Source organism: Homalodisca vitripennis, unplaced genomic scaffold (assembly GCF_021130785.1).
Source record: "Homalodisca vitripennis isolate AUS2020 unplaced genomic scaffold, UT_GWSS_2.1 ScUCBcl_1368;HRSCAF=4906, whole genome shotgun sequence".
In the NCBI taxonomy this organism is placed as follows: Eukaryota; Metazoa; Arthropoda; class Insecta; order Hemiptera; family Cicadellidae; genus Homalodisca; species Homalodisca vitripennis.
This window is the reverse complement of record NW_025777496.1, coordinates 1-11,671: the sequence shown is the minus strand read 5'-3', so window position 1 is coordinate 11,671 and position 11,671 is coordinate 1. Positions and strand designations below refer to the sequence as shown.

The following is an 11,671-nucleotide window of genomic DNA, read 5'->3' as shown; positions in this document are numbered from 1 at the left end:
CAACGCCACGTAAATTTCCAATGCTCGGTTATTAGTCTACTATGAGCACAATGCTTGAATTACTTCACATATGGAACAAATTCCCAGAAAAAAGCAAAAACTTATATGAAAAGCTATTAGTATGTTTAGTTTAAAAAAAATCGATTTTCAATTAATTTATTAATTTATTTATTTCAACGGTCAACATCAATTTACATTTAACATACCCACTTATATCGTAACAGGTTATTCCAAGTGGCAGAAGAGAAATGGAATACATTCAAGTATTAACAGAGAGTGCAAAACACATCCTAAATTAAACAATATCTTTGTAACAAATTATAAACTAAATAACAATAATTACTTACTCTTACTCCCATGGCCATGGATACCCTAGGTGGCATTTGGCCTCGCCAACCAGCTGCCTCCATCTCTCCCTGTCTTCATAGTCCCCCTGACCCGCTCTCAATTTCCGCAAGTCCTTCTCCACCTGATCCTTCCAGCGATTTTTGGGTCTACCTAGAGGTCTTCTTTCAACTGGATTGTGTTTCCAAACCACTTTAATCAATTAATTTGTATTTATTAATAACAATAATTACAAAAATAAAAAAAAACTGTGCAAATGATAACAAGGAACGAGAATAAATAAAATCAGTTGTAACGGGAAACAATCAGCAATGTATAATAAAATAACAATGTAACAGTGGCAAGAGCTATAAAAAAGAAATAACAGCAAGCAAAATGGTATAGTAACAATTGAATGGTCATGAATCACTGTACAGCTGTATGTGCTCGTGAGGGTTAATGTATAAAGTAGTAGTCTTTGTAAAATTAATGAAGTATTTATTTATGTATATAGAATAAGTGTGATTGACCTCTTAAAATTGTAGTTGGCTAGCCAATTTCCCCATTCGTCGGCCAGGTAACATTTTCTTGATATAAAGATGCTAGAGACTTGAAACTTGAAACGTACTCTCTCCTTGTTGAAAGAATGAACCATAACTATTTTGGCGACCAAAGATCAATGGGCACTTAGTCAGTCTGGATTTTTTGTCCGTTTTGTACAATAAAATTGGATTGTAATGCCTTAAAGACTTAGGTTTTGGTAAACGCGATGACGTTTCTCCTTCTAGGTAAAGGCAGGAGTACGCCTCACAACGAGGCTGCGTGTCATTCTGGAGAGGCCTGTGGAGGGAATAATACGGAAAATCATAAAGACATCTTTAGATCCCCTTCGGCAGGCAAAACCAAAACTGTGTCAGCCTACTGAGTCATATGCTGGTGACCTATAATTGAAGAAGAAGTTATTTTTCTGTTTACTCTATGAATAAATGGCACATGTTTCAATCTCAAACAATTCAATTCAGTATGTTTATCCTGCATTTTACTTGTTGACATTGTGATTACCGATTGGATCAATTGGAAACAATCAACACGGCATTTCCAAATCATATAAATTTACATGCATCATTATAAATCTCAGTTTTTTTTATATATATGAACGAATTTTAAGTTCGTATTCAAAATGTAGTGCTGACAGACAGACATACAATAATGAAATTTTTATTTGACCTATATGTATTTGTGAGATAGCTAACTCTTGGTAGAAAGGTCCTAGTGTATTGAGATTTTTTGTGTATTTGTTCCTTTCAATTTTGAGCTTAAATGGTTGAAAGTAACGTTTGTCCATTTGTCTGACCGTTTATGCCATAACTATTCTTTAAGATGTGTCGTTTCCTTTGATATCCCACTGTATCACAGGTTTATTCAAAAATTTACGTAAAAAAATTAGTCAGTTGAAATGAAATGAAAAATGACTTTATTAGATGCGAAGTTAAGACTATAAAGTCCCTCTCTGCCACTTAACCTCAATTTTAAGTTTTTATTTGGACCTTCTATTTTACCTTTATTGATCAATCATAAGAGAAAACCATTAGTAATAGTAATAATAATAATATTGAGGATTCCCTAGATATCTACTCGTTGGTAGCTTAAGTGTTATACAATCATCGCATTTATAACCAGGTACCAAATTAAATGTAATTACACGAACATTAGTTTATATATTTATTGACTGAATGTTTCTTGGTTGTACGTAGTACTTAGTTTTGTAAATTGCTGTTCACTTTATCACTGGACACTAGTAGGCGGTAACGTTTGTAAGTTACTGAAAGTCCTCGTCAGTATTTATTGTTTCCTTTTTTCTTAGAAGAGAAATATACTTCTTGTAAAAGGAACCCTTGGTCCTAATCGGTGTTTACATTCTTAGTCCTGTATAAATTCAAGAATCCTAGTTGCCTTTTTAATACCGTGATGTTGTTATGTTCTTTTTTGATAATTACAAATTTGATACGCTTATATTTAGTATAATTTCTTTGTAAAAATAATATTCTTACCTAATATTTATGCCTATATAAATATTTGAAAATGGTTTTGTCATATTTAAACTTTTATATTACTCATATGTTTTATGTTAAAAATTTTGATATTTGTGGAGAATTTCTGCAAATACATGTATAGCATTCATTGCCAAAAAATTAGTAAATAAATAAAAACGGAAAACACTGCCTACTTTTCGAGGTCTGCTATCTGATGTCTTCCTCAGATGGACTATATAATTTAGGAATCTCAACAATCTTAATGTGTGTCACCTAACACTAATTTTAATTTGAAACTATATAGAACAGATCGCAATGCGCCGCCAACTCACACCAATCTACCGTTGACAACCAACCATTTGTCAATAGTAAATAGTGATCATCACGACAGAAGCATGATGATGAAAAATCCACGGAACGTGAGTGAGTCTTTTTATATTGACTCATACTAGATGAAGAAATTGAAACCATACTACCATTCGCGTATATTTATTTTCATTTTTTACTTTCCTGTATTTAAGTATTTAAGTTTCCTGTCTCTTTTTTCACTATGGAGGCCAGAGCGAGCTAATTTTAACTGACATTTTAGTCATTCATTGGTCATATAGTTTAAGAATTCTTTCCCTATTTATTGTTCTACTTCCAACCGAATGCATACGTCACTTTTTTCGTGTTTAGTTATTCTAATATTAAAGAGTTTGATGACTCACGTATAGCACTACTGAATTTTAATGTCTGAGCATTAGTGCAGCCTATCATTCTAGGTAGTAAAAATTGTATTTTTGTCTGTCCAAACGATTTATCTTTAAATCAAATTGATATACTGACTTGAAATTTTCCAAGTAATTTCATTATCTTTAGGTAGCGTAGAGTTTGTGGTGTAACTTCATAGGATTTGGTTGAGTTTCAGTGAAGATGTGTATATATCTGTTATGAATAACAATAAATTTAACGAAAAAATCGCAAATAGTTTTTGTAATGAACTGAGCACAACTACGTGGCCTCAACGTAGCTTATTACGTGACGCGTGGTGAAGCATACTTCTACCTTATTTTGTAAATCCAGGTTTTGGATTCATGCGTGCCCTTGTTTTTGTTTTTAAGAGGCTTTGTCTAAGTGTGGTGAGTGTTAAAAACGTGGTTCCAATGTTGTACTTTCTACCTACTTTGCTAATATTTCTCCGAAAATCCTTCGACGCAAGGGATTTCGAAAGTTGGGATTAATAATAAATTCGTCAAAACAAGCTATATTTGTTATCGAAATTGACTATACAAAAGAGGTGATAAACTACATACATGTGAGAAATTATTTTCGAACCCTGAAGATCATTGAATATATTGTGTTCCAGGGATGTTCCAGAACGACGGCCAGAAGCTGCAGGGGACTTTGTGCGACCATCAGTTCATCTCCAGCAACTACACTCCATCATACGGTCGTTTCTACTCGCCGCGGTATCCTTCTAGTTACCCCAAGCATATCAAGTGCGCCTACAGATTCAGAGCAAGGTTTGTATTATGCAGTGAATTTATTAAGTAGCCATAGTGAAATAATGAATATAGTAGGAAAATATTTGTATTGAATATAGTTGAATCAACCCTTATCTTCATTATCTGTATACTTTGTGTCTTTGGCTTAGGATTGTATTGTTTTGCTATCGACTTTGTTTTGTCGTTATTTATATACAGGTTGATTGAAAAGTAAGTTGCACGCCCTCTTAACTTTTTTAAATTTTATATATATAAAATCTTACTAGCTAAAAATGATTACGCTAATAATGATATACTTCACATTTTTACTCTCAGGGGACAGGGGGCGGGGCAACTAAAAATTGTCAAATAGCACTTATAGCATTTTTCATATAATTTGAAAACTATCATTAATTGTGTAACCCTTTGTAGCTAGTAAGAGTGTAATAAACAGATTTCATATATCTAAAATTATAAACAAGTTAAAGTGGGTGAAACTTACTTTACAAAATTATATGTCTGGGGCTGTTATTTCTTATGGAAAGTGGTCAGATTTTAATTCTATAAGAGTATTTCTTATTGGCTAACTAAGACCTTTGAAACAAGTTATAAGTGCTATTTGAAAGTTTTGAGTTGCCCACCACACCTCTGCCAACTGAGGGTCAAATATTTAAAACCTATCATTATTAGTATAGCCTTTTGTAGCTAGTAAGATTGCTACAAACAGATTTTATGTATCTAAAATAATAATAAAGTTAAGAAATGGTTTAACTTAATTTTCAATCACCCTGTATATGTTTATTGATTCAGACCACATCGAAACATTTTATCACAATGCAACCATTCGCATATGTCTATCTCACTATTGGAAGCCATATAACTTTTATATACCCGTCTAATTATCATATATTATGCCAGCTCTGCCTTAGATTTACTAAATTAACTAAAGTACTAGTATTCTTGGTACAGCCAACAAAAAAGCAGCTTACTTGATTCAATTCAAATCCTGAATGTGCTCAGCTGAGTTAATTATTTATTGCTGCAGAGTCGAATGGTTGAAGGGGGTCGGAATGATTTGCATTAATTGTTATCAACCATTTTACGAGAGGAGATAAACGGTGGTGGAATAAAAGAACTTAATTAGTTATATAAATTAGTAACTAAAGGAAGATAATAGACAACAGTACTTTCCCGATAAGCCAAAGCTAACAAAAGACAACTCCATAGTACCAGTATAACATTTTTAACAGGTTAAAAGTTTGTCAACTAATATAACACAATATTCAACCATCACTGTTGTGAGATAATAATATAGTATATGTTCTATAACATTCAACAGTTGGGAATATTAAGATGAAAACCCTAGCTCATTCAACGCAACTTATAAAAAAATAATCATCAAGTATTACAATTACTAAATTACGAATTAAGCGTAATTCACATCTTTAACAAATCGGTGGATGAAATAAGAAATTTGTATATATTTGTAAGAGTGATTTTCCTTTCATATAAATAATTTTAACTTAGATCACGTATTTAGTGAATCTCTTTATGTGAATTGACATATAGTGACGCAAAATGGTCCCCGTAAAACATTTAAACCAAAAGATTTTACAGTTGTAATATATTTTTATACATTTCTAAATTACACAATGTCAGATTTTCTAGCTGAGGATCTTATAACATAAAAAAAAAATACTAATACGCAAAATGCTACGTATTTTATTTTTGACCTTATTATTTAAAATAGACGGTTTATTGTTTTAAACGTTGATAACGTTTGGTCTGTAAGGTACTATCAGAGTGATAGTAACGTACCGAATTAGAAATTTTAAACTATGTTTTAAAAATTTTATATATATATATATATACAAAACAGATTACATGTTGATATGAGATTACGCGGAAAAAATGTAACAGTTTGCGAATGTTATCCACGCAATTCTGTTGTTAGTTGCAATAGCCAATGCTCTGCTAAACTGATTGATAACTTAGATAATGTTTTATTATTTTAGATTATTTTGGATTGAACCGTATCCTGCTATGCAATCAAATATTTGTGTGAATGAGCCATTTACTAGAAAATGGTAGTTTCTCCTTTTGTTTATTGAATGTTAATTAAATTGTGTTTTGATTAATAAATCTTAAATTTTCCTCATACTTCAGTATGTCGTTAATAATTTATGTTCGGATATGAGCACAAAACTATAAAGGACTATTGTTGTGTACGGGTTTACGGGGAATCGGTTAAGGTTGGAGGGTAACTGAGAGAGAGACAAGGGCAGGACACTGGAAGTGGTAGTGGTGGTATGAGCTGGTGGCGTGATGAGACAGCCAATGGCATTTATTCAAACTGATCACCCCCATATGACGTCACAGCATCATTACGATCATACAGTTGGTCTTTGGCTGTGGCTTTAACTTGCCAGTAACAATTTATAATATGTATAATAATTATTATTATAATTATTTTTGTAATTCAAAACATTACAACTATAACAGTTTTTAGATGACATTTTTTAAAGTATCACTTTTCGTACATCTTTTGTTCGTGGTAATATTTTTTTAATAACAAATAAATAAGAATTTTTTTAAACTACGATAGATCATAGATAGGTGCAATCTTTCTCTAATAGGCACTTTCTTAGATGATATTTTAAAGAGGAATTCACCTGTACCATTCACACCTTGAATATTACCTCTCAAATATCTTCCAACTACCTCAGTACATTTAAGGTTGGCAATTAAGGCCAAGGAACATGGCTTAAGACCAACTGAAGTGATATTTGTCCCAGCATTCAAATTGAAAGAGGCTATAGGTACTTACGTGTTTTTTATACATTAATAGCAATCACAATTTAAATTGTTTTCATTATCTACAGTTCAAACACTTTCGACTCAGTCAACTCCGCTAAGGTGACAAGAGCCGGACTTCCATATAATATGTAGCGGGCTCACAATGATGTACAGTGATGAAGCATTCGTCAACAAATGGATGAACAAGTGCTTCTCCGTGTAATTCAAACATATTCGACTCAGTAAACTCCGCTAAGGTGACAAGAGCCGGACTCCCATACAATATGTAGCAGGCTCACAATGATGTACAGTGATGAAGCATTCGTCAACACATGGATGAACAAGTGCCTCTCCGTGCTATTCAAACACATTCGACTCAGTAAACTCCGCTAAGGTGACAAGAGCCGGACTCCCATACAATATGTAGCGGGCTCACAATGATGTACAGTGATGAAGCATTCGTCAACAAAAATGGATGAACAAGTGCCTCTCCGTGCAATTCAAACACATTCGACTCAGTAAACTCCGCTAAGGTGACAAGAGCCGGACTCCCATACAATATGTAGCGGGCTCACAATGATGTACAGTGATGAAGCATTCGTCAACAAATGGATGAACAAGTGCTTCTCCGTGCAATTCAAACACATTCGACTCAGTAAACTCCGCTAAGGTGACAAGAGCCGGACTCCCATACAATATGTAGCGGGCTCACAATGATGTACAGTGATGAAGCATTCGTCAACACATGGATGAACAAGTGCCTCTCCGTGCTATTCAAACACATTGGACTCAGTAAACTCCGATAAGGTGACAAGAGCCGGACTCCCATATAATATGTAGCGGGCTCACAATGATGTACAGTGATGAAGCATTCGTCAACAAATGGATGAACAAGTGCCTCTCCGTGGAATTCAAAACACATTGGACTCAGTACACTCCGCTAAGGTGACAAGAGCCGGACTCCCATACAATATGTAGCGGGCTCACAATGATGTATAGTGATGAAGCATTCGTCAACAAATGGATGAACAAGTGCCTCTCCGTGCAATTCAAACACAATCGACTCAGTCAAACACCGGTAAGGTGACAAGAGCCGGACTCCCATACAATATGTAGCGGGCTCACAATGATATACAGTGATGAAGCATTCGTCAACAAATGGATGAACAAGTGCCTCTCCGTGCAATTCAAACACATTGGACTCAGTAAACTCCGCTAAGGTGACAAGAGCCGGACTCCCATACAATATGTAGCGGGCTCACAATGATGTACAGTGATGAAGCATTCGTCAACAAATGGATGAACAAGTGCCTCTCCGTGCAATTCAAACACATTGGACTCAGTACAACTCCGCTAAGGTGACAAGAGCCGGACTCCCATACAATATGTAGCGGGCTCACAATGATGTACAGTGATGAAGCATTCGTCAACAAATGGATGAACAAGTGCTTCTCTGTGCAATTCAAACACAATCGACTCAGTAAACTCCGCTAAGGTGACAAGAGCCGGACTCCCATACAATATGTAGCGGGCTCACAATGATGTACAGTGATGAAGCATTCGTCAACACATGGATGAACAAGTGCCTCTCCGTGCAATTCAAACACATTCGACTCAGTAAACTCCGCTAAGGTGACAAGAGCCGGACTCTCATACAATATGTAGCGGGCTCACAATGATGTACAGTGATGAAGCATTCGTCAACAAATGGATGAACAAGTGCCTCTCCGTGCAATTTCAAACACATTCGACTCAGTAAACTCCGCTAAGGTGACAAGAGCCGGACTCCCATACAATATGTAGCGGGCTCACAATGATGTACAGTGATGAAGCATTCGTCAACAAATGGATGAACAAGTGCCTCTCCGTGCAATTCAAACACAATCGACTCAGTAAACTCCGCTAAGGTGACAAGAGCCGGACTCCCATACAATATGTAGCGGGCTCACAATGATGTACGAATCCCTCCATGCAAATAGCGCCTGCCCGGCCAGCCTCTGGGGAGCAGTTTCATTTTGCTGCTCCAAACTGTGTTGTTTTTTAAGGCGCGTACTCAGGTTTATACAGAGGGATTCTTTTTTTAATAAACTCCAAATCTTTGAAACTCCAACAATAACAATAAACAATTTCACTAGATGTCTTTCAAATATTTTCTTAGTGTTATATTTGATTATTGCGAGTTATTATGTAATTAGTATATAAAACACACTTATTATCCAAATCTTTACAAAATACATGCTAAACGATGTATAATATCTTCTAAATTATAATACATTTCAATATTTGATTAATTTAAAGTTATTATAATAAGTAATATTATATTAATTCATTATATTACAAAGCCTTAAAAGTCTATGCATCAGTCATCATAAAATAGTTAGATAACTTTTATAAACCAAACGAAATTTTACAGTAATATTAAGTATAATATGTGAGGTTGAGTGGTAGAGAGAGCTAAATAACCCTAACTACGCCTCTAAAATAAAGGGATATTTTTCATTATATATGAATAATAAAAATAAAGTATAAATTAGTTTTTATATACAAAGCCAGAATAGAATATTTTCAATTAATTGATGAAGGGAAGTCAAATGAAAAATTTTCTATGAAATAATTACTGTGATATACTGATTAAAAAGTACATTTTAATAAAAATGATTAGAGCATCTTACCTGTTTTTTGTATGTAACCTGAGGTTAATTATACATCCTACCCTATAAATGTTAGCATAATATTTGTACATTATTTTATGAATTAAACACCTTTTGCATTGCTTTATGTATAGAATTTTGAATACGTAATCAGTAAATCATCATAATCTAAATATATATATAATCTGCCCGTAGCACCGTCACTAGGTTTATTATATACAATAATCCCACATCCCCATTTACACCGAAGTTCATTGAAGTTAGTAAAGAACTATTTCGTAAATAATTACCAACAATAAAGGTATGTAAAATATCTATTAATATGAAACGGTCTAGTGTAGCTGCATAATGACAGTACTATGCCTATTAGACATTATTCATAAAGAAAGTTATATAATGTTCATTTGCTAGGTGGAATAATACAGTTAAACATGTATTTTGAATTGGATAATATTATTACAGGAGTATTAGAAACGTGTTTTTATTAGAATGTATTAGGGCCTATAATTGTGAAAGGTATTTTGATTTAACGATAAAATTCGAATACAAAAATTTAAGATAATACATTTTATTACTATTAAACATATATCCATCTTTCAAATGTGGCAATACTATTACCTCATAAATAAATTGTCTTATCCCATGAGTTCTTAAATGTATATGATATCGATAAAGAACTTACTACGTGTATTGAATAAGTAGTAATATGAAGGAAAAAACATAAAATGCCATAGCTAGTAAAAAAAAAAACATAAAAGAAAATAAAACGCTACTCTGGGCTATTACGGATTAAACAATAAGGATATACAAGCCCATTATACATTTAATATACCAGCTAGTTTAACTAATTTAATATACTAGCTACGTTAAATAATTGTATATACTATCTAGTTTTACCGCACCATTACAGATAAGAAATTAGATAATAATACAAATAGATGACTATATACTCTACATTGTACTGTGAACTTATGGCTACGCTAGACTACTACGGGTTAAAACAATGTATATGCCAGCTAGTATTAACTATTGATATACTATATAGAATAAAAAAATAATATACTCTATACAGTTAAACCCACACCAGCCCAGATAGTAAAATAAGATGATTACTCTCTGTGCTGGTACTCCAATGTACTATTTTGACCATATAGCTACACCATGATGTTACGGGTAAAAAAATTATTTATATAGATACGAAATTCAATCTTCGTTTTTTAAGTGACCATTTATTTGAACGATATTTTTTCGGCAGGGGAAATTTTTAAATGAACTATATTATTTTCAATCCGAAATACTTCCTTCTATTAGAAGCTAAAAGCACAAACATTGGTCAGGTCATTATAAAATTCATTATGTGGATTCACTATTAAATAGTTCCTAAAATACATAGACATAACTTAAAAAAATATTACACAAATTATGAAACTGCAAAATATATTTTTCAAAAATGCACTATTTCAAGACTTGGTATCCTTCGTAATTTTTCAATATTATTATGCCGTTTAACAAATTCCAAGGCAAAGTTACTCTCATGTTTTACACCTGCATTTAAAAAATTATTGTAAAGCAATACAATTTTAAGATGCCATGCAATTAGTTTACTCTTAAAAGTCTATATAGGAAATAATTATATATTATTCTTTATAGTTAACGTACCCATTACTTAGTTGACATTGTTCATACGTAGAAAATAATATTTTTAAATGTAAACTTAAAAAATAAATCATGAAAAAATCTAACACCCAATTTATAGAGATTTAGACCCTAGTGTGGAAACGCGTGATAAATCACGAAGAGTGGCTAAGAGCGTCAATTTTATCACCATGTAATCCCGTTAGTAGTCACGCACCAATCACGTGCATGACCAAACCTAACACTCGTGTAGTCCTGTTGATCTTTGCACCTGGTCATTTCAGTTACTGATTGCGAGGGAGATTAATTATCGAAATAATACTTATTTGAATATTGTTAGGTCAGCGCTCAAGTCAGTTCACTTTGTTATAGGTCTAAAGAACGGATTCGAGTTGTATTCGAGGAGGTGACACTTCAGAAAGGAGACGTTAGGTAAGTCCAGGTTCTTGTTATTCTGTAGTTAGTTTTAAATTCCTGATGCAGTTCCAAGACGGAGACATGTATGAAGGCTTTGCTAACTATTTTTAACTTGGTTAGTATAGTAATGTGTGCATTACTTTTTGACTAAAGGTAGCCTAGTGTTTGTAATGAATAAACTTTTTCGCCAGGAAGTTTCACTTCTCGCTGGTCCTATATTGTCCATTTGAACCTTCACTGAGCACATAAATACCGATCTCTCACAGATCAGTAATATCTTTTAAATCTGAAAAACTTAATAAAATTCCAGGAACAGCACATCAGTACCAACAAATTTTGAGATATTGGG

The 11,671-nt window shown here is 33.4% G+C and overlaps 1 protein-coding gene across 1 annotated transcript; it reads left to right on the top strand.

Annotated features, from left to right (window-relative positions):
• Window positions 1-1,093: 1,093 nt before the first annotated feature.
• On the top strand, window positions 1,094-11,337 carry LOC124371408 (deleted in malignant brain tumors 1 protein-like; the record flags this gene model as incomplete). Its single annotated transcript, XM_046829740.1, has 3 exons — window positions 1,094-1,220; window positions 3,706-3,862; window positions 11,278-11,337. Coding segments are annotated over exons 1-3 (344 nt in total), but the record flags the coding sequence as incomplete, so codon positions are not given.
• Between the last annotated feature and the right edge of the window lie 334 nt (window positions 11,338-11,671).